This window comes from Pseudopodoces humilis, chromosome 9, assembly GCF_049639895.1.
Source record: "Pseudopodoces humilis isolate 2021_Gansu_Grassland_sample_001 chromosome 9, ASM4963989v1, whole genome shotgun sequence".
NCBI lineage: Eukaryota > Metazoa > Chordata > Aves > Passeriformes > Paridae > Pseudopodoces > Pseudopodoces humilis.
The window spans coordinates 2,914,718-2,939,684 of NC_142208.1; the positions used below are offsets into that span (position 1 = coordinate 2,914,718).

The 24,967-nt window shown below is 60.4% G+C and overlaps 7 protein-coding genes across 12 annotated transcripts; 3 read left to right on the plus strand and 4 right to left on the minus strand.

The window, feature by feature from the left end:
- Window positions 1-9: 9 nt before the first annotated feature.
- On the plus strand, window positions 10-3,247 carry ZNF511 (zinc finger protein 511). 3 transcript variants are annotated; one of them, XM_005530750.2, is made up of 6 exons: window positions 10-183; window positions 309-382; window positions 1,185-1,386; window positions 1,481-1,605; window positions 1,933-2,118; window positions 2,643-2,843. In XM_005530750.2, the coding sequence occupies exons 1-6, from the start codon at window positions 10-12 to the stop codon at window positions 2,710-2,712; spliced, it is 831 nt and encodes a 276-aa protein (XP_005530807.2). In that variant the 3' UTR covers window positions 2,713-2,843. The 3 variants fall into 3 exon arrangements, with proteins under 3 accessions (XP_005530807.2, XP_087915895.1, XP_087915896.1); XM_088059769.1 differs by having other exon boundaries at window positions 24-183; window positions 1,933-2,333; window positions 2,643-3,247; XM_088059770.1 differs by having other exon boundaries at window positions 24-183; window positions 1,933-2,782.
- Window positions 3,248-4,041: 794 nt separating this feature from the next.
- LOC148183741 (uncharacterized) lies at window positions 4,042-5,527 on the plus strand. The gene is made up of 4 exons (XM_088059659.1): window positions 4,042-4,365; window positions 4,520-4,592; window positions 4,690-4,748; window positions 5,110-5,527. The coding sequence occupies exons 1-4, from the start codon at window positions 4,166-4,168 to the stop codon at window positions 5,420-5,422; spliced, it is 645 nt and encodes a 214-aa protein (XP_087915785.1). The 5' UTR covers window positions 4,042-4,165; the 3' UTR covers window positions 5,423-5,527.
- Window positions 5,528-5,899: 372 nt separating this feature from the next.
- ECHS1 (enoyl-CoA hydratase, short chain 1) lies at window positions 5,900-8,133 on the minus strand. The gene is made up of 8 exons (XM_005530736.3): window positions 8,013-8,133; window positions 7,159-7,356; window positions 6,960-7,087; window positions 6,780-6,879; window positions 6,585-6,689; window positions 6,388-6,507; window positions 6,235-6,302; window positions 5,900-6,151 (listed from the first exon to the last, which is right to left on the minus strand). The coding sequence occupies exons 1-8, from the start codon at window positions 8,131-8,133 to the stop codon at window positions 6,086-6,088; spliced, it is 906 nt and encodes a 301-aa protein (XP_005530793.2). The 3' UTR covers window positions 5,900-6,085.
- Window positions 8,134-9,072: 939 nt separating this feature from the next.
- Window positions 9,073-9,769, plus strand: SPRN (shadow of prion protein). Its single transcript, XM_005530749.2, has one exon. It carries the CDS (start codon window positions 9,084-9,086, stop codon window positions 9,492-9,494), a length of 411 nt encoding a protein of 136 aa, XP_005530806.2. The 5' UTR covers window positions 9,073-9,083; the 3' UTR covers window positions 9,495-9,769.
- Window positions 9,770-9,771: 2 nt separating this feature from the next.
- MTG1 (mitochondrial ribosome associated GTPase 1) lies at window positions 9,772-13,238 on the minus strand. The gene is made up of 12 exons (XM_088059658.1): window positions 13,103-13,238; window positions 12,818-13,035; window positions 12,654-12,720; window positions 12,428-12,530; window positions 12,264-12,344; window positions 11,999-12,055; window positions 11,220-11,310; window positions 11,078-11,139; window positions 10,828-10,924; window positions 10,576-10,657; window positions 10,351-10,463; window positions 9,772-10,257 (listed from the first exon to the last, which is right to left on the minus strand). The coding sequence occupies exons 2-12, from the start codon at window positions 12,930-12,932 to the stop codon at window positions 10,160-10,162; spliced, it is 966 nt and encodes a 321-aa protein (XP_087915784.1). The 5' UTR covers window positions 12,933-13,035; window positions 13,103-13,238; the 3' UTR covers window positions 9,772-10,159.
- Window positions 13,239-13,329: 91 nt separating this feature from the next.
- PAOX (polyamine oxidase) lies at window positions 13,330-15,969 on the minus strand. Its single transcript, XM_014259499.2, has 7 exons — window positions 15,825-15,969; window positions 15,004-15,496; window positions 14,725-14,924; window positions 14,240-14,495; window positions 14,028-14,140; window positions 13,795-13,952; window positions 13,330-13,499 (listed from the first exon to the last, which is right to left on the minus strand). The coding sequence occupies exons 1-7, from the start codon at window positions 15,967-15,969 to the stop codon at window positions 13,359-13,361; spliced, it is 1,506 nt and encodes a 501-aa protein (XP_014114974.1). The 3' UTR covers window positions 13,330-13,358.
- Window positions 15,970-16,631: 662 nt separating this feature from the next.
- On the minus strand, window positions 16,632-24,230 carry LOC102109800 (lipase member M). 4 transcript variants are annotated; one of them, XM_088059782.1, is made up of 10 exons: window positions 24,125-24,230; window positions 23,067-23,182; window positions 22,000-22,117; window positions 21,504-21,702; window positions 20,632-20,741; window positions 20,185-20,330; window positions 19,486-19,632; window positions 18,902-18,973; window positions 17,881-17,946; window positions 16,632-17,762 (listed from the first exon to the last, which is right to left on the minus strand). In XM_088059782.1, exons 2-10 carry the CDS (start codon window positions 23,169-23,171, stop codon window positions 17,529-17,531), a joined length of 1,197 nt encoding a protein of 398 aa, XP_087915908.1. In that variant the 5' UTR covers window positions 23,172-23,182; window positions 24,125-24,230; the 3' UTR covers window positions 16,632-17,528. The 4 variants fall into 4 exon arrangements, 3 of the variants coding, with proteins under 3 accessions (XP_087915908.1, XP_087915906.1, XP_087915909.1); XM_088059780.1 differs by having other exon boundaries at window positions 24,018-24,223; XM_088059783.1 differs by lacking the exon at window positions 19,486-19,632 and having other exon boundaries at window positions 24,018-24,223.
- Between the last annotated feature and the right edge of the window lie 737 nt (window positions 24,231-24,967).

Below are 24,967 nucleotides of genomic sequence, written 5' to 3' on the forward strand. Positions count from 1 at the left end.
GCCCCGCGCATGCGCAGTGCCCGCGCCATGCTGCCGCTGCCGCCGCGCCTTCACCTCCTGCTCCGTGAGGGGCTCCCTCCGCTCCCTCAGGGTCCCCCATCCCCGCACCCTCCTCAGCCCACGCCGCCCTTCACCTTCGCCCCTCGCCGCCTCCGCCTCGGCCCCCAACACCCGCTCTTCGAGGTGAGGCGGCCCCGCGGGGCTGTGTGGGGGCCGCTGCCAGCGCGGCTTGCCCCGGAGCTGAAGGGTTTGCGCTGTGCTTTGCGGCCGTGCCCGCCCGCCCACAGCCGCTCTCTGCTCCTCTCTAGGATGGGGACGTGCACAGGCACCTCTACCTGCAGGGCGTCCTCACCAGCCTCGAGGAGGTGGCCGAGAGACCCAAGTAAGTGAGGCGGTCTCGTCGCCACAGCTGCGGGCGAGCTCTGAGTCCGCCTGTCATGGGATCAAGGAATGGTTTGGGTTGGAAGGGTTCTTAAAGATCATCTCATTCCTCTCCCCCGCCATGGGGCACCTTCTGCTAGGCCAAGTGGCTCCAAGCCCTGTCCGACGTGGCCTTGGGCACTTGCAGGGATGCAGGGGCAGCCACAGCTTCTCTGGGCTGCTGCAGCTGGCACAGCTCCAGTCGGGCTAAGCCTGGGGGGGAATCTTGGTCTTGTTCTTGCATTTAAAATCCAGGAAGTACTTTTTGAGTGTTGTGCGAGGTTCACCTATGGATGCTTCTTAAAAAAAAAGTATTAGCATAACGTTGTCATCCACAACTGCAACTTTTAGGTCAAACAGCTCATTATTACCTCGCAGCTTGTTTATTCTTCACCAAAGCACCGTTTAACAGAAGGATGATCTAAATGATCCTGAAGCCACAATGGTTAATAAGTTTCTAATGGCAAATAAGTTCCCAGCTGCCAGCACCATCATGATCTTGGTTCCATTGCACCTGGAGCAATGCATTTAAGTAATTTTAAATATTAGTCCCAAAAATTGCCAGGAGTATTGTGGCTGCAGGTGTGACTCTAGTGGAAGGTGTCCCTGTTCATGATAAAGGGTTGGAATCAGATGAGCTTTGTGGTTCAATCCAACCCAAGCCATCCTGGGATTCTCTGATAAAGTCATCTAGAGGGCATGCTTGCAGCTGAAATTAGGGCTCTAATTTAGCTTAAAGCGTGGATGTCCCGATTTCCCTGCAGGGTGTCCGAGTTCAGCTGCCACATCTCTGGGTGCAGCCAGGTGTTTGACACGCTGGAGGGCTACGAGCACCACTACAACACCCTGCACAGGAATGTCTGCTCCTTCTGCAAGCGCTCCTTTCCCTCTGGGAATCTCTTGGATATCCACATCTTGGAGTGGCACGACTCCCTCTTCCAGATAATGGCCGAGAAGCAAAATATGGTGAGCTGCCATGCCCAGCCCTTGCCTCGTGGTTGGTCTGCCCTTGTTTTTTTCCCAGTTATGTCTTTGTTTCTTTCTCCTCCCTGCCTTTCAGTACCAGTGTCTGGTGGAAGGCTGCACGGAGAAGTTCAAGAGCAGCAAGGACAGGAAGGATCACTTGGTGACCGTGCACCTTTACCCTGCTGACTTTCGGTTTGACAGGCCCAAGAAGGTGAAAAGGTAACTGCAGAACTTTCCTCCTGTCCTGCAAGGAAAGTGTGAGGGAATTGGGATTGTTCAGCCTGGAGAAGAATAGCTCTGAGGTGACCTAATTGTGGCCTTCCAGTGCCTGAGGGAAGCTATGGGAGAGACAGAGACTCTTTACGAGGGATGGAGTGCCAGGAAAAGGGGGAATGGCTTCCCATTCCTAGAGGGCAGGGTTAGATGGGATATTGGGAAGAAATCCATCCTAGATGGACTCGTTTCCTCATGAAGTACCTTTGATTTCCTTGGCTCTGGGCTCACGTGGCAGCTCCTGAGCCAGGATGTCAAATTTTGTCTCTGCAGTGGCTCCAAGCACATGAACTCTCCCATGGAGCAGGGTGCCAGCGTGCCCATGGATGTGAGCGTGGACATGGCAGAACAATTCCAGGTGAATCCCATGGAAACAGGGCCCGAGGAGAACATGGAGATCTCTCAGCCTGCAGCCAGCTCCGGCCCCTCACTACCAGAGAAACGACTCTACAAATCCAGGTCTGTTCTTTGGCCTCTGGGGCAGATGGGGCTGGGACCACTCCATCTTATCAGCCCTTTGCAGCACTGGGGTGTTCTTCATCCTGAAGATGAAACAGGCAGGAATCCCATGTATGCTTCCAAAGCCATTTTTGAAAGAAGAAAGTGTGAGGAAGAGCAGAACGTGGGTGTGCTGTGGAAGCTGTGTTTGTCTGCCCACCTGATCTCTTCCCAAGGTATTGCAGGATGCTGCTTCTGCTCTCCTGCTCCTCATTATCAACCAACTGCAACTGCCCAAGTGTTACATTTGCTAACACATCTTCTTGTAAAGAGGCCTCCAGGACAGGAATGTGCAGGGTACACAGGAAATCCAACCAGTATTTCACCCATTCTTTAAACTATTTGGTGATTTGTATGTCCTGCTCCTCCCACACCTTGCTCTTTCCACTCTGGGAGCTTCCAATGCCCCACAGAGCATTAAGCATCCCAGTGAGCCTGTGAGGGCTGGGCTGTTAACATGGATTAAAGCCTGTCTCCCTTTCCAGGATCCCATCCACAATTTGCTTTGGACAAGGTGCCACCCGAGGATTTAAAGGCCCACGGAAGAAAGTCTGAAGGTCAGTGCAGCAGATTTGTGCAAGATGAGCAGGCATGGAGCCAGCGCCACCAGGGATATTTCCAGTTCCCACTTCATGGAATGAACCACTCAAACCAATTAAAGCTCTGCCAGCATTTGGGTCACGGGTTCCTGACGTCAAACAGAACTGGCACCACCTGACTGAGTTAAGAATCCTCAAGATTTTAGGAAGGGGAACCCAGAACGTGTGGTGAGGTGCTAAGGAAACTGTCCTGCAGCTGAGGCTGCACAGGACTGGGTGTTTTAGATTTTGCCTCTTGGGGATAAAACACAGATTCAAGAAGTTACAAGACGACAGCATGACTGTATGGAAGCTGGAATCCCTGGGAAAAGAAAATGGGGGAAAATAACCCCATCGGTCCTTGGTTCTGACTTTTTCCATCTCCATGAAGTCTCCTCTGCAGCCCGGCACCTGCTCTGGAAGGTTTATCTGGGCCAGGAGAAGCGTTTTCGCAGGGAGTTAAAATAAAGTGACTTCCAACCCGGTGAATAAATAAAAAGAATTGTTACAAACTTGCTTCATAAAGAATTTAAGTGCTACTTTGAAGCCCAGGCAGGGTCAGATACGTGGAATGAACCTCCCTCCCTCTGCTGCAAATACTGACAAAATCAGGTTGGGATGGAGGTTGTTTTCCCTGTTGCCTTTCCTTTCCTTTGTAATCTCATCCTCCTGGAAAAAGCTGGAAACACAGAGCCACTGGTCTTGGGGTTCTGGGGAATCTTGACACTCAAAAATTTTGCATAAGGGGAAAAAAAGAGGTTTCTGGAACAATGTTTATCCAAGAAGCTTAGGATCTATAATTGCGTTTTTTCCCTTCCCCCTCTCTGTGAGGAATAGAAGATCAAAGGGGCTTTGAAAAATCCTTGCAAATGGGAGCAGGGAATGATGTTTACGGAGATGTAGGAGATTTCCCAGTGAGTTTTAAAAAGCTTCGCTCTGTTTAAAACTCATCCAGCTTGTCCAGCCCTAATCCCTGCTCCGTGGGCTCTGGAGAGTGCTGCAGGAAAACCCTGCAGCCTCACGATTGCCCAGGGACCAAAAATCACTTCCCAACACTAAAGCCCAGAATGAGGCTTTTTTTCCCCACACTGGGATATCTGGGAATGGGAAGCAGGCCCCGTGTTACGGGTGATGCCTGCAGGCTTAGGCCTGTGATGGTACAAAGGTCAGGCAGCAGCCCAGTCTGCTCTTGCTTATGTGTTTAGGTCCACGAGTCCTAACCTTTTTCCCAGAGTCCAGGGTTCCTGAGTGCCTCACCTTGCTATTGGAAAACACACTGAAGTTGCAGTTACAGCCTCAGGGCTCCTGGCTGGCTCTCTTCTGGGCCACCAACTTTTCCCAGAGTCCAACAAAGTATTTCCCAGCTGGCAGTGGCTGTCAAAAATCCTTATTTCAAGCCAAAACTTGAATTTCCCATCTCTCCAGAGATCATGCACTGGCATGAAGACATGGACCTGCCTGCCCTGGTGGGGTGCACAGGCTGCCATCTCCTTGAGCAGCAGGACCTGGATCCACCCAGGGCCACCAGGGAGGGACCTGGATCCACCCAGTGCCACCAGGGAGGTGTGGGCTGGGCTGCCACGGCCGGGCAAAGTGTGAGGCAGGTGTGGCAGGAGGCAGCCACAGACAGGTAGGTCCCTGCCAGCCCCGGCGGGCACGAGGGGTGGGCAGGGGGGGTGCTGGGGTTAGGGAGGAGCTGTGGGCACGGGAACAGGATGTGGGCCAGCACCAGCCACAGGGCTCGTGCCACCACGTCTCTGCCATCTGTCTCTTCTCCACTCGAGGGCCATGGGACTCCGCAGTGTGACCATCCTGCTGGGCATCGCCCTCCTCCTGCTGGCACCTGGCAGCACCCAGGTGAGCCCTGCCTCAGCCTGCCCTCCCGCTGCCCCCTCTGATGAGGGGACCCATGTGTGACCCGTGCCCCCCTCGGAACCCCCTTGTCTCCCCACAGGCTCTGAGCAGCTCCCGATGGAAGGACCTGGCCACGGAGCAGGACTTGGCTGAGGAAATGTAAGAGGAGTCCGCATCTGGCTTGCAAAAACCAACAACACCCCAAAATGGAAAGTGTTTCGGGGTGGATGGGGAATAAATCCCCCTTGGTGCTTTGTGTCCCCTGAAATTCAGGAGCTCCCAGCTCCATCTCCCTTCCTTCCCGAATTACGCCAACTCCCTGAGCATCCAGCTGGTTTCTCTGTTCCTTTTGTGGAACAAATAGTTTAAGTTAGCCCCTTTGCACCCTGAGATCCTAACTGGTGCTTCCTGGGATGTGGGCAATCTCGCCAGGGTCCCTGCACTCCACTGGGGTGGGATTCCCCTGGGACAGGGTGGGATTTGGCAACCTTTTCAAGCTGATTTTGTTCCCTTCCTCCAGCATCCTGGGTGTAGAAGCCAACGAGCCATCAGAGGGTGAACCTGGTATAAAGGTCTTCTCCAGCAGCGCCTGGGCTCAGAGGGCCCCACCCCAAGTCCAGCACCCCCAAGATGATGCCAGGGAGGCCAGTGCCCGTGTGCCATTCTGGATGCTGGCCCCAAAGGTGCAGAATGGCCCGGAGGAGGATCGTGACCACCTCTACCACCCCGAGGATGATGCCAGGGAGGATGACATCAACAAGCCACTCCGGATGCTGTCCGTGGCGGTGCAGAATGACCCTGAGGAGGACCGTGACCACATCTACCACAGCTGAGTGGAGATGTGCCCAGGCTGTGAAACAAGGGCTGGGATTTCCTGGGGAAATTTGCCCCTTCCCACCCAGCCTTGAGCCTCACCAATAAACCCACTTCCCTCTGCACATCCTGGTGGGCTCCTCATTACTGGCAGAAACCTATTGCTAATTGCAGGGCCTCCAAACCTGCAGGAGCTCCCTCAGGATTACCCCAAGGCACCAGGCAGGGTGAGGATGTCTCAGGAGTCTCAGGGCCTCAGGACAGAGACTCACCCCAGCCTCAGTTCAGCCCAGGTGAGGCTGAGGCCAGGCAAACTCAGCATATCGGTGTTGTGCCCCAGAAGGTGCCAGAGGCTGTCCCCTTGCCGGGGAACACACGGACCTGTGCTCCACGAGGCTGCTCTTGCCCAGCCTAGCGTCGGATGAGGCGCGGTGTGGGCTCAGTGAAGCCCAACATTTCCCAGCTAAGGCAGGACCTCGCAGCAAGGATGCTCCATCTCCCAGCAGCACCTAGAAAACCCTTTAATAGCGAAGGCAGAGGTGGTCCCCACTGCTGGCTGTCACCCCAAACACGTATTGCTCGCCGACGGGTCCCGGTCCCCTCTGCGGGGTAAGGCAGGGGGTGGACGGGCTGCAGGAGGCCGTGGGGACCTGCACCACCCCAGGGACCTGCATCTCTTGGGCTCAGCTGTCGGTGAAGTTGGCCTTGCGCTTCTCCACGAATGCTGTCATCCCCTCCTTGCGGTCACTCTGGGACAAGCAGAGAGGTGAGGTTTGGGGGGGTTGCAGCGGCCCTGTTATCCCTCATGCCAAGGGATCATCCCCCTACTCACGGTGGCAAAGGTGGCGTAAAAGAGGCGCTTCTCTGTCCTGTTCCCCTCTGTCAGCGTCGTTTCAAAGGCTGAAAGCAAGGGAGAAGTTGGGGAGACCCCTCTGCCTGGCCTGGCAGCCCCCCAGGGAGTTTCCAGTTGGTCCCCAGCCCCTACCAGCATTGACTGACTCCTTTGCCATGGCAGCCACCAGCTTGGAGTTGCTGGCAATCTTCTCAGCGCAGGTGATGGCTGCGTCCAGCAGCTTCTCCACAGGGTAGATCTTGCTGACCAGACCTAGGACGGGCAGTGGGAAGTGGGGGGATGGCTCCCTGCCAGACTCCTGCAGTTCCAGGGCTGTCCCATGCCCCCACCTGCCTCCTTTGCCTCCTTTGCTGAAATCCGGTCCCCGGTGAGCACCATCTCCATCGCCAGCGACTTCCCCACTGCCCTGGTCAGCCTCTGCGTTCCGCCGGCACCTGCGGCATTTAGGGAAGGTACAGAGAGGGATACACGGGTGTCCCCACCCCAACTGGGATGGAAACCCCTGGCAGGCGCCTGTTGCTCACCTGGGATGGTTCCCAGCAGGATTTCGGGTTGCCCGAACTGCGCTTTCTCCCCGGCGTAGATGATGTCGCACATCATGGCCAGCTCGCACCCGCCTCCCAGCTGGGACAGGGGAGGCCGAGATGGGTCAGGGGGTGCCGGGGAGGGGGCAGGGAGTGCAGGGAGATGTGGGGGACACTCACGGCGTAGCCATTGACGGCGGCGATGATGGGTTTGCGGACAACAGAGACCTTGTCCCACCCGGCGAGGAAACCACTGTTGTAGCACTCCTGGAAAGTTTTATTCTGCATCTCCTTGATGTCTGCGCCAGCTGCAAAGGGAAGTGCAGTGGGACACCAACCCTCTCCAAAACTTAGGGGTGAGCAGAGGCCCCAGTCCTACCTGCAAAGGCTTTCTGGCTGCCGGTGAGGACGATGGCTCCCACCTCCGGGTCGTTCTCCATGGCCTCCAGCGCCCGCCGCAACTCTGCCATGAGCCCCTCGCAGAGCGCATTGAGCGCCTGCGGCCGGTTCAGCTGGATCAGCCCCACGTTCTTCTGTGCTCCCGTCTTCTGTACCAGCAGGTACTGGAATGCGGCCCCTGCCCGCCGCACCAGCACTGGCCCGTTAGCCCACCGGCTGCCGGGCACCGGGCAGACCCCCGGCCACCCTCGGCAACGCCTGGCCACCGCCACTCCGAGCTATTTAAAGGCGACCTTGATGCCAGCGGTCACCGGCAGCCGCCGGGACGTCACCGGGAGCTTGGCTCGGGGGAGCTCCCAGTGCCACCCTAGCCCGCGAAGATGCAGCCCCGCGACTACCCTGTGCTGGGACAGTGTGCGTGGTCCAGGCACCCGGTGCTGGCATTTGGACCCCGGTGCCCTGGTATGCAGCGCCGCTGCCCATACATGGCGCAGGGCCCCGGTGCCCGGTGCTGGAGCGCAGCTCCGGAACCACGTGCAACTCACTGGGCACAGGCCCGGAGCTGGGACCGTACCTTGTGCTGGGTCCCGGTGCCCGGTGCTGTAGCCCCGGTGCACAGCCCAGGAACTCCGTGCCCGGCGCTGGGACCGTATTTGGAGTAGGGACCCGGTGCCGTGGCCTGGCGCGCAGCCCAGGGACCACGTGCAGGTCGATGGGCCCATGCCCGCCAGGGGCTACGACCGTGCCCGGTGCCCGGCGCTGAGCTCTCGGCGAGACCAAGCCCACCCACCCGCGGTGCCCTCCCGGCGCCCCCCCCGGTGCCCCGGTGCTCACCGGCGCTGCAGCCCCGTGCGCCGCTGGGGGCGCGGAGCGGCGGCGGGGGGGGCGCTCGGGGGAGCGCGGCGGCGGCGGCGGCGGCGGCGGGGCGCAGGAGCGCTCGCAGCGGGGCGGCCATGGCGGAGCGCGGAGCGAGCCCCGCCCCTCCCGCCGCCGCCCATTGGTGCAGCCGGCCCCGCCCCGCGAGGCGCAGTCCCCATTGGCCGGGGCGGGGCCGGGGGGCCGGGCCGGGACCCCCGGGCCGTGGGAGGGGGCGCGGACCCCGAAGCCCGCCCGGAGCGGGGGTCCCGCCGTGCTGCCCCCGCGGGGCGCGGGCGCGGCCGGGGCGGCGGGGTGTGGGGCTTTGGAGGCGCCGCGGGGAACGGGAAGGGAAGGGGAAAGGGTAAGGAGGGGGGATTTCCGCGCCGTCCCCCTCCCGGGGAGCTGGGGGGGAGTGCAGGGGGCGCGGCGGGAGCGCGGCAGCGGGAGCGCGGCCAGGGAGGAGTGGAGAGGAGCGGAACGAGCCGGCGGCATCCCCGGCCCGGTGAGCCCCGCGGGCGGGGAGGGAGGGACGGTGGTGTGAGTGTGCCCCACGGCCGGCTGTGTGCGAAGCCAGGGGAACGCGTGGGTGCGAGCGTGCGCGGGAGCATCATCCGCAGGGCTCTGCGGAGCGCGCGTGTGCGAGCGTGTGCGGGAGCATCATCCACAGGGGCGTGCGGGAGCGTGCGTGTGCGGGAGCATCATCCACAGGGGCGTGCGGGAGCGTGCGTGTGCGGGAGCATCATCCACAGGGGCGTGCGGGAGCGTGCGTGTGCGGGAGCATCATCCACAGGGGCGTGCGGGAGCGTGCGTGTGCGGGAGCATCATCCACAGGGGCGTGCGGGAGCGTGCGTGTGCGGGAGCATCATCCACAGGGGTGGGGGGAGCGCGTTTATGCAACGCGCGGGCGGCTGCGTGTGCCGTGACACACGGGTGCGTGCGCGGCCCCAGCACCCGCGCAAGCGGGACACGTCGGTGCGCGGTCCCCCGCCCGCGGCCGGGCGCGGCTGAGCGGCGGGGCTCTCCCTCCCTCCCTGCGGCAGGTGCGGGATGCGGCGGAGCGGGGCGGCGTGGTGGGCGCTGGTGCTGCTGGCCGCCTCCTTCTGCGACACGGTGGCCGGCAAAGGTGGGCGCGGCGGCGCCGGGGGGGCGGCCGGCGGCGCGGCGCGGGGGGCGGCCCGCAGCCGGCCGAGGGCGGCCGTGCCCCGGTACGGCTCTGCCGGGGCGGCTCTGCGCGTGGCGGGGGCGGCGGCGGCGGGAGCGGCGGCGGGAGTGGCGGCGGGGGCGGCTCTGCGCCGGGCCCGGCTGCCCGGAGAGCTGCAAGCGGGAGACGGCGTCGAGTACCGCGGCGGCAACTGGACGGCGGGCGCCAGCGCCTGGGCCCCCGCCGCGCCGGCCGGGACCCCGCCGGGCCGGGCGCTGCCCTGGCTGTGCCCGCTGGCCGCCCTTCTCCGCCGCTGATGGATTTTGGGGGACCTGACTGTGCCCGTTCACCCACGGCGCCGCGAGGACCGGCCGCCCCAGCCGGGGCTGAGCTCCATGCCCCGAGCGAGCAGCGGCTCCCGGGGCTATGGCCACCCACCGCCGGCGGGGCAGGACCCCCGCGGAAGACCCACCACCACCACCACCGCCCCTCCACACCCCGCCGGCTCGGGCACCCCTCTGCACCGCGCCCCTGTCCGCGGCCTCGCCGTGTCCGGAGGCCGAGGAGACGGCAATAAAACTGGGCGAAAGCAGGTGTGGCTGGATGCGGGGCGAGGGGCGGGACCCTGGGATGGCCAGCGCCCGGCACCTGCCCACGCAGGCTTTATTTCGCGATGGAGGCTCCAGCGCAGGCCCAAACCCCAGCGAGGAAACAGCTCCCTGACGGTTTCCAAGTGCCAGTCGGAGGCACCAGCCCTTCCCCAGGTTCTCCGGGGCGGGCACAGCTCTCCCCGGGAGCATCGCAACAGCGACACCACAGGGCATCCTGTCCATCCTGCCTCTTCCCCAAAACCGGGGACAGCCCTGGCAGAGCCGCTTCAATCACACACCGTAGCTCCCTGCTGAGGTGTCCCCAGCCCCATGGGGCACCAGGATGTTCCCAGCCCACATGGCTGCAGGCAGTGCCTGTCCAGTGACAGGTCTCAGTCCAGTGTCACCCTGCCCAGGCGTCCTGCTCGGAAGTCCCGCAGGAACTCGTAGGCAGCAGCTGGGTAGTTGAGCATCATCATGTTAACGTTCCCTGGAGATGGCAGCGGATACAGGAGTGTCAGTGCAGCGTGGAGCTGCCCTGGGATCCCCCAAAATCCCAGCCCCTGCAACCCAGATCACCCACCTGTGCCTGTCAGCACCTTCACCTTCTGTGTTTGGCCCTGGCTGAGAGCCACGTGCTTGAGCAGGGGCTCGATGTGGTCGCAGGGCTGGCCCAGCCCGTAATGCTGCACGTACCTGCCAGAGGAGATGGCTCACACCCTGCTGGCACTGCCTCCCCCCAAAATTCCCTGGGGATGGCATCTCCATCACTCTCTTGGGACCCCTCCCCGCTTCCCCGCTGACTCACCCAAACTGCTGCTGCTTGTTCAGGGTGTACAGGAGGTAGTCGGCCATGATGTCCTCCCCTACCAGATGGTCATGGATGGCTCCTGGAAAATAGGGTCAAGCCCCAGCTTCCCTAAGCCCTGCTGAGCCCTGGCCAACCTTCCTTCCACCCCCTCACACCCAGGGGCTGTGAGCAGCAGTGTCACCCCAGCCTTGGGTAGCAAGCCCCGAGGCCGCATTTGGGGACTGCTCCTGGCCACAGCCTCCAGCTCACCACACAGCGCCAGCTTCATGCCCGTCTCCACATCCCCCAGCCTGGGGGGCAGCACGCCAGGGGTGTCCACGAGGTACATCTGGGGCTTCTCACACACCTGGCAGGGGGAGGCAGGGCTGGTAATTAGCACCACACGGCTAACGAGTTGAGGCACTGAGCTTGAGTTAAGGTCTTGCTGCAAAGGGGACCTGAGCGACCCTCCAAGATCAGCTCGGTGAGCTTGGAGGTCTCCTGGACGCAGGGACGGTACCTGGATCCTGGACAGCACTGCCTTGGTGATTCCTGGCTCGCCCCCCACCGCAGTGGCTTTGCCTGGGGGGACAGACACAGTCACGGACACACGTGGCACCGTGCCCACCTCCTCCCCGAGCCCTGGCACCGTGCAGAAATACCCTTCTTGAGGTGCAGCCTCCGCAGGGAGTTGATGAGAGAGGACTTGCCCACGTTGGGCACGCCAATCACCAGGATGTTGTGCTCGGAGCTCTGGAAGCCAGGGAGATGCAGGCAAGGAGCAGCTGGTTACCAACCACCCACCCCTGCAGCAACAGGCAGCTGCCACAGGGAACTATCCCAGTGTTTGCCGGCACTTCTGGCACAGGTGGGAGCAACCTCATCCCTTGGCTGGAGAGGGGGGTGACCCTCCCTCTGCTCTGCACTGGGGCAGCCTCACCTCAGGCACTGGGGGCAGTTTTGGGGAACCACAATGTAGAAAAGATGTAAAGGTGTCAGAGAGTGTCCAAAGGAGGGACACAAAGATGGGGAAGGCTCTGGAGGGCCACACAAGGGCTGGCTGAGGTCACTCGGTTTCTTCAGCTGGAGCAGAGAACACTGTCAGACCTCCCTGGGGGCTGCAGCTCTTCCCAAGGGCAGCTCTGATCTCTGCTCTCTGTGATAGGGACAGGACCTGGGGAACATCTGAAGCTGTGCCAGGGCAGGGGCAGGCTGATGATGAGGGAAAGGCTCTTCCCCCAGAGGGTGCTGGCACTGCCCAGGCTCCCCAGGGAATGGACCTGAGGCTGCCAGAGCTCCAGGAGCGTTTGGACAGAGCTGCCAGGGATGCACAGGCTGGGATTGTTGGGGGGTCTGTGCAGGGCCAGGAACTGGACTGGATGGTCTTTGTGGGTCCCTTGCAACCCAGGATATTCTGTGACACCCTGTGCACGTGTCTCACCTCAGCCCTGTGGTAGCGTGGGCCATCAGCCACCAGCTTGGCAACCATGGGGACAATCTGCAGAGGAACAGGGACAGGGCTGTCACTCTGTGCCCTGGCTGGCACAGCCACTCGCTTGGTGACACTGTGCCAGCGAGACATGCACAACAGGGGCTGAGCAGAGGACTTGGGACAGCTGGAAAGGCAGCAGCCAGCTGGAGCACCGAGGGCTGTCCATGGGGCTGGGAGTTCACCAGGGAGCAGGGCTGGGCTGCTGCCCCACTACCTTCTTGACATTGACATCACGCTGGCAGTCAGTGAAGACCACGTGCGAGCATCCCTGCTGCCTCAGCTGCTCCAACACCGCCTGGAAGGGACGGGAAGAGGCAGTGCTGTCACCTGCCTGCGACACCACGGCTGCCCCCCGCCCGGCCCTGCCCCGGCGCTCACCGGCTGCCGGCGGCGATCAGCCAGATCCATCTTGTTCAGCACCAGGACGTGAGGGCGGATGCCCAGCGCCTCCTGCAGCGCGGGGTTACGGCCCGACAGCGGAATGTGGCTGCGCTAAGGACAGTGACTGCAAGCGCGTAGCGGGACGGGGATGGAGACGGGGTGGAGAGGGGCAAGGGTGGTCTAGAGGGACAGGGGAGAGGGTTCTCCGGCAGCTGTGGAGGATATTCGAGCGTCGTGCACCTCCACGAGGCAGTCGGCGCGGCGCAGCGCCAGGCGCATCTGCCGCAGGCCTGCAGCACACAGCACAGCGCGGGGTGAGCGCGCAGCGGGCGCGGCGGCGAGGAAGGGGAGGGGGGGAACTGGATCCGCCGCGCTGCCGCCCCTCACCTTTGGCCATGTGTCGCGGGAACCACGAGGCCACATCGCGGCCGCCGAAGTCGAAGCGCTCCCGGAACGCTCCCGGCACCGTCCCCGCCGCCCTCAGCGCTGCCCACACCCTCATGGCTCCGGCGCGTCACTTCCGCCGCGACCGGAAGCGGCCTCAGTGACAGCAATGGCGGAGCCGCAGCCGCCGCCTCCGGGGGCTTCGGGGGGCTCGGCCGCGCCTCACGGCGGCACGGGGGGTGCCGGGGCCCGCGGGGGGCACGCCGTGCCCCCCGCGGGCCCCGGCACCCCCCGTGCCACCGTTTCTGAGCCCCAACCCGCTCAGCCCACCCCGGAGCCCACCCCACGGCCAGGCCCGACGCAGGACCCGCTGGACGACCCCCGCTTCACCATCTCCAGCACCAACTGGTATTAAACCAACACCGCTCCGTGGAGCCACCCCCGCCGCATCCACTCCGCCACGGAGAGGAAGAAGCCGCCGGCGCGGAGGTTTCTCAATAAAGGAGAGACCGGAGGGCAAAGCAGCGGGGTTTATTTTGCTGCCTCACGAGTGAGGCGCGGGGACGGGCGCCTGGAAGAGCTGGTTGAGCCGCTCGGCCTCTCGCCACCCCGACAGCAGCGCCCCGTGGGTGGTGGAGTAGAAGGTGCGGTGCGTGGCCTCGCCGGCGAAGAGGAGCTGCAGGGGCTGCGGAGAGGCGGGGGGTGAGCACAGGGGCCGCGGGGCTCCGCTGGAACATCCTCACCCCCCGCAATAAAAACCCAGAAGCGGACACTCTCCCTTCCCTAGGCGCCCACCCCGCGCCGTGAGGAGGCTGGGAAGAGGTTGGGAGGAGCGGCCTGCCCACGACTTTTATGGAAATGCCCCCACCCCCGCGGAGCTCAGCAGGTGACCCGAGCATTGGTGACCCCCGCAAAGGGCCGGCACCTCCCTGTGCTCCCGGAGTGGCCTGTCCCCACCCCCGTCTGTCCGTCCCCCTCACCCGGGGGTCCCGGGGGTCCTCGGGCAAGGGCTGTGCGAGCACATCGATGTCGTCCCCCGAGCTGCCGACGGCCACGTAGCTGTAGGAGCCGCGGGTGTAGGGAGCGCTGTGCCAGCGGGATCGGAGCACGCTCCTGGGCGCGGGCAGGTTCGGATTCCCTGCGGATGGGGGTTAGGGGTGGGATCGGGAAGTGCCCCGGGGCAGTGGGCGGGCGGGGAGGGCGGGCCAGGCACCTGTCATCGTGCGCAGGACGCGGGTCATGGCGCTGAGCACCTCGGCGTCGCTCAGCGTCTCCATGTGCTCCGACTCCTTCCCCGCGATGAAGCCGCACAGGACGTGCCCGTGCCTGGGGCGGGAATGCGGGGCTGAAAGCTGCTGCCCCTCCCCGTGCCCACCAGCGGCCCAGAGAAGGGCGGGGGGATACCCAAAATCCCCAGCCACCTACTGCTCTGGCGGCTGGAGCACCACGAATCCGATGAGCTTCTTGAACCAGTTGGCTTCCAGGTCAGTGCTGGGCTCCTCCAGGGGCGAATCGTCCTCCCACACCACTTCCAGGAGCTGCTGCTCGGGCTCCCAGAAAGGCTGCTCGAACTCCAGGAAGATCTTGTTGTTGGTGCCGAATCCGAGGTTGCGAATGGCCTGTGCTTTCCGCTCGGGAAGGGGAGGCTGGAAGAATTCCTGGTAGTGCTCCTTGAGGAAACCTGCAGCCACGAGTTTGGGCAGGCAACGGGGCAGCTCTCAGCTGGGCTACTAAATGGTGTCTGAGATGCTCTGACCTCCCCAAAACCCCTTTCCAACCTATTCCCAGTGGGAGAGGGGAGGCTGGGAAGGGCTTTAGGCAATCCTTCCCCTCCACTTGCCCGTCTCCAACCCATCATCCGGCTGGTCGGAGGGGACGGGCAGGGCAAGGGAAGGTGTTGGTGTCCTCACCTAGCGGGACAGTGATGATGACGTGGTCAGCAAGGAAGACATCTCCATCCTCGCACTCCACCCGGACTGGGAAAACCCTGGCACCGTCCCCTTCCTCACGGAAGGACCCTTGCCACTGGATGCTCCTCACTGCCTTGTTGAGCAGGACGGTGCCCTCGGGCAGGTCCGAGAGCAGGCGCTCGGCCAAGCTGCTGTAGCCACTGTGGGAGGAGTCACCGCTGGAGACGCGGCGGCCCCTGGAACGCTCCTCCGCGTCCCGCTCCGGAGCCCCGCGCTTACCCTGGGAAGGTGCAGTCCAGGCCGGGCAGGGACACGTACTCCCCGAAGGGCTCCAGGCCCACCAGGTCCATGCTGTGGGTCCCGCTGATGCAGCACTCCAGCTTGAGGCAGGCGGCGAGCACGGCCAGCTGCAGCCGCCGGGCATCCTCCTGTCCCCCCGCCATCGTGGGGACCGTCCGGGCGATCTCTGCTCGCAGGTACTGGCCCACGCTGGGCCACGGTGGCTCCTTGGACCCCTGGAAAGCGCGGGTGGAGGCCAGGAGGGCGTAGAAGAGGTCGCGGGCTTCGCGCACTGCCTTGGCATTCAGCACCTTCCCCGAGCTGCCGTAGGTGACGGACGGCATCGGGGGGTGACCCCCCGCTTCCACCTGCTGGTTCTCCTCCCGGGCGGCCTCCGGGCCCAGCAGGCCGTAGCTGGAGGCCAGGCAAAACACGGGATTCCCCGGCGAGGGGCCGTGGATCCAGTGCGCCCCCATCTCCGCCAGCCCCGACGCTGCCGGGAGGGAGAGCGGGTCACCCCGAGCCGTGCCCGTGGAGAAGCCCTCGGGGCGCAGCGGGACCCCCGGAACGGCCGGAGCCGGCGGGCCCTGCCGCGCCCCCGGTGCCCCCCGTGACCGGCTTCCGTTCGATCCCCGGCTGCCCACGGGACCGGCCGCCCCCGCCACGTGTCCAGCCCGCTCAGGTCCGGCCCCGGGGCCCGGGGTGGGTCAGGTGCAGCTCCCGCATCCCGGTACGGCCGCCCCCTGCCCCAGCCCGGGCCCGCCCCCCGGTGCCGCCCACCCCCCGTTCCCGGAGCCTCCCGCCGGCCTCCCCGCCCGTACCGAAGGGGCGGGTGCAGACGCGGCCGCCGGCGCGGGCCGCCGCCTCCAGCAGGAGGAGGGAGCCGTGTCCGCGGAGCCGCTGGGCCGCCCCCAGCCCCGCCAGCCCCGCGCCCACCGCCACCACCCGCCGCCCGCTGCCCTCCATGGCCGCCCGCGCCGGCCGGTACCGCCCTCCGCCGCCGCCGGCACCGCCCGCCGCCAACGGCACCGCCCCCGGAGCGGCCCCGGCCGCGGCAGGGAGGCGAGGAGGAAGGATGGGATGGATAGATGGATGCCCGTGGGTCCCGGTGCAGTGATGAGCCAGTGGAGGACAGGAGAAGGCCGGGGTGGGAGAGGGGACCCCTCCTGGAGTAGGTGCAGGTAGTGACCACCTCCTCACCCTCCTCCTCTCCCTGCTCTGCTCCGGCTCATCCACCTTGTGCCGTGGCCGGCCAGCCTGGTGAGCTGGAGGAGCAGTGGGTGCTGCCCCACACATCCTGCCACACATCCCAGCAGAGCTGCCACAAGGGCCAGTCCCAGCGCTCCCGCCCACCCGTGATTCCCAAACCTTCATGCATACAAGAGTCTTCACTCCCAAGGCTGTCTGGTGGGTTTTTTTCACCAGCAAGCGTTCCTACCGCCTGCCCAGGGGTGGGGCAGGGTACTGGGATGTACTGGGATAGTCCCAGCTGGGACCCTGGGAGAACCCACTGTGCCACCCAGTTCTACCAGCAAAAGGGTTACTGTGTCCCTGCTGGCCCTGGCAGCTCCCCAGAAAATATTCACATGCAAGGAAGAGCTGAGTGTGTCAAAGATCAGGCTCCTGAGTATCTTTGAGTATTTATTTTGGAGGGATTTTCCCCACCTCCGGGTTTGCAGCGAGCAGCACAGTGGGATGGGCTGGAGACATCAGCCTGGCAGCAGCTTCCTGAGGGGATGGTGGTCCTGCAAGCCAGCCCAGGGCATTTGGGGTCACCAGCTCCCAGGGGTGAGGGATGATCATTCCCAGTGTCTTGGTGCTGAGCCAAGCAGACATTCCTGGGGACGTCTGGCCCCTGAGTCCCAGCCCAAACAATGCAGGCAGGTGCCTGGCATGGCCCAGACAGAGACCTTCCACTTCCCTGGGGACTTGTCTTGGGGAAAAAGGATTCTCCAAATCCAACCTGAATCCCCCTGTGCTGCAATTTGGGGTCAGAATCTCACGTTGCATCACCTGTTGCTGCTGCCAAGAAGGGTTTGGCCTCATTCACCTCCTCTGTTCCTTTGTGTGCCACACCTGGGGGTCTCCTCTCAGCCTGTCCCCTCCACAGCCAGACTCAACGGGCCCAGCTCCTTCCCACCTCCTCATAGGCTGGGTGCTCTAATCCACAACGCACTGGGCAGCCACTGTGTGGTGATGGCAGGGTCCCCATATTCCCCTGGCACAGCTCAGGGTCAGCACCATCATGTTGGGGCCCTTCCAGCAGGGCTGGTGGCTCCTGCCTGCTCCGGTGCCTCGGCTGACCCCGGTGCTGCTCCCAGCACGGTGCCACCGGTGCTTCAGGAGCTCCCAAGCAAGGAGGAGAGACCCCAAGAACCAAGGGATGAGTGGAAAGCACCATCACCACAAGCGTGTCAGGCCAGCAGGAAGGAGGGGACAGCAGGGAGTGTCCCACCCCCTCCTTGAGCTGTCTCAGCTGAGGGACAGGGGCCAGGCCACCGGCACCTCCCCCGGGAGCCGCCGCTCTACCAGGACTCCTCCATCAGCTTCAGGATGCTGCTGTAGAGGCGCCCGGGGGCGTCCAGGCCCCAGATAAAGTCCCAGTGGTTCCAGTCGGGGATGTGGCTGTAGGTGACGAGGTGAGAGATGCGGGGCAGCAGCAGGAGGACGTCCCTCTGGTCAGCTGCCCAGTCCTGCCCTCCGGACCACACCGCTGTGGGCACCGGCATCTCCTCCACGCGGTACAAGGGCGGTGTGTCCTGGAGGGACACGGGGGGGTCTCAGTTGGTCAATCCCTGCAAGCCATTCTGTCCCTGCACCACCCTGGATAGACACCCCAGCATCTCCAGCTGCCAGCACTGCCACTGCAGCTCCTACCTGGTGGTACATGGCTGGGTTCTTGCTGCCGTAGTCAAAGGCTTTGAATTCTCCAGATGTTATCACCTGGGAAGAGAGGATGGATCTGCTCTGGGAGGCCAGCGAGTGCTGCTGCGTGGGTCTCGCATCTCCTGGCCCCCTCGAGGCGCCTGCCATGAGAGGGTGCTCAGAAGGGGTTTGTGTAAGTGCCTGCCCTCCATCTGCCCATCTCCAATAGTGCCAGCTGGCTGGGGACAAGCAGGACAAGGAGAGGTGTCGGTGTCCTCACCCGTGGGACATTGCAGGAGGAGATGGTATCCATGCAAAGCCAGGCTTTCCACCTTTTTTAACGGTGGAATTTTGAGCTCTGGCTCCATGCCTGTCCCTAGCCATGGATTGACAAACCAAGGTGTTGCACGTATCTCCTTGGCTGCCCTGGTGCCACGCTCTTCCCTCTGAAATCCTGCTCACCACCAGCTGTGTGTGCAGGGCGCTGCTGGAGTGCCTTCAACAACCTGATCATCCTTTTTTCACCTACCCTTACCTATAATTTGACTCTGCAAGGAGGCACATGGGTGGGGTTTCTCCAGCCTGACCCCGTTTCCAGCAGGGCCAGTGCTGAAGCTGCAGAGTCCATCTCCAGGGGACCCAGGACCCCTTTGGACGGAGGAGATGTTGTTGGGTCCCCCTTTTCTTCCTCATCCACTTCCCCCAGCCTCTCTTTGGGCTTTCACCCAGCACCCAAGTTCTGTTTTGGCAGTTCCTGGGGGCTCTCAGCATCCATCTGTGGCCTCCCCATCCTGTCCCTTGTCCTGCCTGGCACAGCACAGGACACACACGGCAGTGTCCCCTGGTCCCCAGAGGCACCAGGGCAGCTCATCCTACTTATTTCAGCACCTCTTCTTATTTCTTGCCTTTACTTTCTCAGGAGCTGCCAGTGTCAGAGATCCCTGAACTCTCATGTCTGCCCTGGGCACAGCAGACTCTTGGTGAAGGGACCATCCTGGGGCTGAAGCATCCATCCACGTGTCAGGGATCCTACCTGGGCCCAGTGGATGATGTTTTTGACAGAGGTGCCTTCCGGATAGTGGGATGTGTACACATCCAGCCGTGTCTGCAAGGAAACACACCCCAGCTATTGTTGTTTTCCAGCGGATGGGAGTGGAGTGGCAGCTGCCAGGTGTTTCCCAGAGCAGCCACTGCTGAGTCACGCTGCCTGAAGAGCTGGACCAGGTTCGGGAATATAATTTTCATTAAAAACCAGTTGCTGTGAGGCAGCATCGGGAGGAGAGAGATGAGGGATGAGCTCTGTAAGACACCTTACCTGGGCTCAGGGGCTGTGCTCAAGGCCTCAGTGACCACCTGGGGTCACCCAGAGGCTGCTTCAGCAGCTGGGTCAGAGCAGGGGCTGCACCCCAGAGGTGTTGTCAAGGGCCACCTGGCCACTGACATTTACCCAGCAGTGCCTGGGGGCTTTTCCTGTCCTGGGAGGAGAAGCACGTGGCAGAGGGACGTGTGTTGCCCATGCAGGGTCTGCTTGCTGCGAGCACGGCGGGGGCGAGTGGCTGTGGCAGGCTGGGCAGGGCGGGTGGCAGAGCAGCGTCCCCACTGGAATGTCACACCCACCATGTTGAGGTTCTTCTCGTTGTGGCCACCCATCAGGAAGAGGAGGTTGGCACAGGGCCTGTGCAGCAGCGTGTGCCTGCACAGCTCCGGGAGAAAGCGCCACAGCTTCCTGATCCGCAGGGACGCGTCCGTTCTGCCCAGCAGCAGCTGCGGGAGCAAAGGGCGATGTGCCTTTCCTGCTCTTCCCTCCCTGCAGCCCAGCTCCTGGACTGTGCCACCAGCCAGGCAGTAAGGGGAATGTCCAGGAGCCAAGCCTACTGCCCCCCTGCCCTGCTGCCCCACGGAGCTGGGTACAGCTCGGTGCAGGAGTTGATGCTGACTGAACACATGACAGGGAAATCAATATTCACAACTCTCCTCTTTCCTCCCACCTCCTCCAAGCACTGGATCTGTTTATCATGGAATCAACATGGCAAAGCTGCTCTTTTCCAGGTGTTCAAGCCTATGGCCCCTACAAGTGCCCCCATGTAAAGACCACGTTTATCCTACAGATGGAAAGAAGACATGCGCTCAACAAGGACTGTATGTGCAGCTGAATGGTGCCTGTGCCAATAAATCATCAGGAATTAACTGTTTTCTGCTGCATCAGAGAGCCCCAGGGGTGCCAATGGGCATGCAAACCATGCATGACCATGATCTGGGCATGATCCCTTCTCTAGAACCAGTTTTGGGGCAGAAGGGCATGGGGTAATCCCTTACTTGAATCATCTTGAGCTTGTTGTCCAGGAGGAGCAGTATCTTCATGAGTGGACTTTTGGCATTCTTGGGTACCGCTGCTGGAGCCAGGGCAAAAAACATTTTGACTTTCTGAGCCAGTTCGGGTATGGATGAAAACGCAATAAACGCTGAGAAAACAGAAAAACAACCTCAGACTTGCTCCATCTTTCCTCAGGTGCTTAATCTGAGGGTTCACATGGACCTAGGTCTGTTTAATTAATGATCTCTGCTTGGAAATCTGAGATCTCTTGCCACCTTCCTGCTAAATGTTGGTGCAAGAGATGCCCAAAGGGAGGCAGCACCTTTATTCCCTTGGCTGAGCAGGCACTTCAGTGGTTTTTAAGCCCAAATGGAGGGGATGCCTTTGCTTTCTGCTGAGCAAAATGAAATTTTTCAAGTCAGGATGATGGGTTACCCCTCGGAACTCACCAATTGAGCAGCCCTGGGAGTAGCCAACATAGTGGAGCTGCTTCTGCCCCGTCTTCTGCAGCACAAAGTCGATGGCGGCCGGGAGATCGTACATTGCCATCTCATGGAAGCTGCAACACAGGAGGGGGATGTTGGCTACGAGGCTGCAGCAGGAGAGCAAACTTACCTTGAGCTGCCTTGCATTGCTCAGCTTTACATCCTGGGCTGCTTTTCCAGGAGAAAATTCCTGGCATGGATCCCTCCTGCCATGGCATCATCCTCCCCTGAAAGAGCTTAGTCCTCCCACGGCCGTGCTGAGCAGTAAATAGACTGTGCAGAGCCTGGCCAGCATTCCAGTGCCTCTCTGCAGACCCAGAGCTGGATCCCACCAGGATTACAGCACCAGCTCTGCTCCTTGGGATGCTCTTTCCCGGAGGGGAATGGAGCACCGGTTCCTGCCCGTGTGCCTGTTGGTGGGACATGGTGAAAGGCAGACCTGCTGTGTGAGGATTTTCTAAAAGCCTGTTTACGAGCTTGTGGATTCTGCTCTGAAGATCAGCTCTGGAGAGGCAGCTTAAAAAGAGGGGACAAGGGGCAAGAAGGTCTAGTAGCAGGGGAGGTGGCAATGACACTTGTGGACATCTCGGTGGTGTCTCTGTGGATGAGGCAGGGCTGCTGTCTCTGTGTGCCCCCCCTGTGCTCTCGGCAGCTGCAGGGAGGTGCTGGCACCGTGTCAGCAGGCAGGTCTGCTCAGGTCCCTCCATCCTCCCCTGGGAGAGGCTGTGCCAGGGATCGGGCGCTCTGACTTGCCTGCTCGGAGGCACCCACCTCTGCCTAGAGCTTGGGGACAGGCAGAGAACATCGCCAGGCTTTTGTAACGTGCTGCAGCCCACCTGAAATCCCAGAATTCCACCTGGTCAGCTGAAAGGTGCTGGTGTCTCCGGGAGCAGCTGGTCCCCCGGCTGTTTGCCAGCCACACGTCGTAGCCAGAGTCTGCTAGGATGAAGCCAAGGCTGTTGTTAGCCAGATTTTCCACCCAGTGGCTGCCTTCTCCAAATAATCCGTGCTGGAGAAACACGACTGGCCTGGCCCCTGGGTGCAAAAGAAACAGCACATTTAATTGAACCAGATTCTCTCTATTCACTCACCCCAAATTAAGGCCAGTAAAGCCTTGCACTGCCAGAGGACATGCAAAATGTGTATTTTGACTGTGTGTTCTGGCTCTGAGTGTAAATTGGAGAAATCCCACGGATTCAGGATTTTTGCTTTAACAATGACCATTCCCCTGGCCTGTCTGGGTTCATCCATTCCCCTGCTTACATTCAGGGCTTTTTTATTTATTTATTTATTTATTTTTTCCTGCTGGCTCTGAGTCAAATAGAGCTGTACCTCTGTTCTCAGGCTTTTCTCTTCCATGAGGAATTCTGTTCAGGTGGATGTAGTAGCCGTCACGAGTCAGGACTTCATACTCCTCACTGGGGTACCCTCTGTAGCAGATGATTTGGCTCTGGGGGAAGGAAAACCCAGGTAGGAAACTTTCCGTAGCAAAGGTGTTTATATGACTTGAAGAGACCACCCTTGGTAAAACCGAAGTTCTGGGCTGTGCCCAGGCTGTGTTGGGATCAGCTGAGGACTTTTTGTGACAGAGGATGCTCTGTCTGAACCTCACCCCAGTGATCTGCCCGAGGGAAGGGGAGATGCTCAGCCGTGGGCGGCTGCGGGGCTTGAAACGCTTCCAAACACGACGATTGAAACCGAAAGGATTTCCTGACGCCTGAGCCCGCTTTACTGACGGCTGGCACCGATTTCCTGACGGCTGGCACCGACAGCAGCACATGTCACATCAGGCTCCCAGCTGATGTGCCGGGCAGATAAGGTGGTGGGGCAGATGGAACCTGCCGAGCTGGGCTGACTGGAAGGGCAGTGGGATAAACCCCATGGGATATTCCTTGCAGGGCTCCCAAGGCTCTGCTTGAGCTTTATTTATGCTGAAAACTCCACAGACTGGGAAGTTTCCGGGTAAAATCCAGCTGTGGTCCTGCCCCACACGTTGCTGTACCCTCCCTTTGTCAGCTTGGCAGGAATGATTAAGTGCAGCGAATTTACCACGTCTTGGGTCCTGCTAAGCCCAGCTTCAGAGCCTCCCAGGGCTCACCTGGACACGGCCCTGAGCGATTTGCTGCAGCTGAAGGAGAGGAGCCACGAACAAATTTCTACCCTCTGGGGAGATATCTGATCAAATCCTGTCTGGGATTATCCCCATCTCCAACTGCCCTGCTGGTAAATGAACTTAATTCTGCTGGGAGGAGGAGCTTGTTAATGATGGTGTGGAGGCAGCATCATTTCACAGCAGCTCAACAGCACCAGCCCTCTCCATGTGCCCTCCACCCCTCTCTCCTCCACCTGAATGTGCCCAAGCTTTCAAAAGTTTCAAATTCAAAGTTCTCCTGACTTACAGTGTTCATGGAAGCCTCAGGATTTAGAGCCTTTTTCTGCTTGGTGGCATCTTCAGAGTTCGTGGGTGCTTGTAGGAAAACCAGGATTGCAAGAAACAGCCACATCTTGTGCCTGTCTAAATAATAATAGTAACAACAACAAAAATAATGGTAATGATAGTAATAACAGGAGTAGGAACAACAACAGGATTAACAACAGCAAAACCAGTACCACCAAAGCTGCTGTTGTTATCATTGTTATTATTGTTACTAGAATTGATATAAAAGTCTGTTTCTACTTGGTTATGATGAGTTAAATTCCTCACGTATCATTTTCTGGGCTGTGAAAGTGGAGGGAATTCCCAATTTCTGTTTTCTTTGTGGTCCACATGAGAATTTTTTATAGTCCTCTGTACAGACAGGATCTGGTACTAGGCAGGAGCCTTTTTAATATTTTTAATGGCAAGGAGAACAAGCTGTGCAAAACCAGAACTAAACCAATACCATTGGACCAGTTGTCTCACAGAGGAAATTAATCTAAAGGAGGAGTTTAGGCTGTGGAAGGAACGTGTTTAGTGGGACTGGGCTATGACTATGTCTATACTTTTCTCTATTGTTTCTCTATTGCTTAGCTTTTGTACCCAAAACCCACTGTAAACAGAAGGACCCTATGAACTGAAACTGGTAGAGCCTCATAAGAAGACTATTGATTAAATAAGTGTAGCCTCAAAAAACCAGAAACCTTTTTGACCACCTTAGAAGCTCCTGAGCTGAGCAGAAGCCTATTTTTAATGCACACAATTAATATGATACATGATTTCTAATGTTCTGCCAGGCTCTCAAAAGTTCAAGCTTAACTTCAGCCCAGCAGCACGAACTGTGAATTATTCTCTGCCTCCCTCCTTCTGCTCCCAGTGCGTCTCCCACACCACGAGACTTTCCTGCCCTTGGAAATATTCCCAGCAAACCTACCTGTGGTACCGCCAAGATGCGAGTTAAAATATAAAAGATGCTTTTCCCCCTCTTGGGACAGCTCCAAAAGGACACAATTCAGAAGGACACAGAGGAAAACACGTTACCAGGCAGAGCCCACTGGCTGGTCTGAGCAGGCTGGTGGTGGCAGTGCTGGTGGCTCTGTCACCACCAGAGATAAAAGGACCACGCTGTGTCAGAGCCCAGCCATGCTGGCACACTGCTGTCCCTCATCACGTGCCTTCCAATTAACAGATGTGTGCTGATCATTCCTGTGGCACCTCCCTCCGTGTGGCTGTGACTTTCGTGCGTGCAGAGGATTGCGTTCCCGGATCCGTGTGCTGGGGAATTCCAGCTATGGAGTTGCACCTTAAGCTCATGATAGCCAAGATGAAGAAAAAACAAACAAAAAAGCCAACAGCTTTTCTTTGTAAATGTCATTTCCTAACTCCCAGGGTAATTTCCTGTCTCCCAGAGTTATTTAGAAGAGTTCCTGGTGCAACAAAAAAGTTTGGGCTCTACCATCTTTACAAAGCCTCAGCAGCATGCTGAGCTCCCCAAGGACAAACAAACAGGTCAGGCCTCGCTGCCTGCCTGGATGGGACACACTTGGTCATTCCACTCCTCATGAAAAGTGACAGTAAGGTCCAAAAGTGTTGTGTTAGCAAGGGGCAATTCACAAAAGCTCTGCAGGGGCTTTCTGGAAAAGCACGAGGCTGCAGGTGTCACCAGCAGCCAGCGGTGCGGAGGAGAGCTGGTGCAACACCTCTGCTTGGCCAAAGCCACAGAGATAAGGTGTTTGTTCCCCACCTGCAGCCCGTGACTGCCTACCTACGCCTCTCCCTGCCTTGGTAGCCACCTAGAAACCTGTGCTGGCTCTGCTGGAGCATGCCTTCCCTGGCTGTGGATTGGGCTGCCTCCCAGCGCTGCCGCCAGCCGTGGTGCACGAG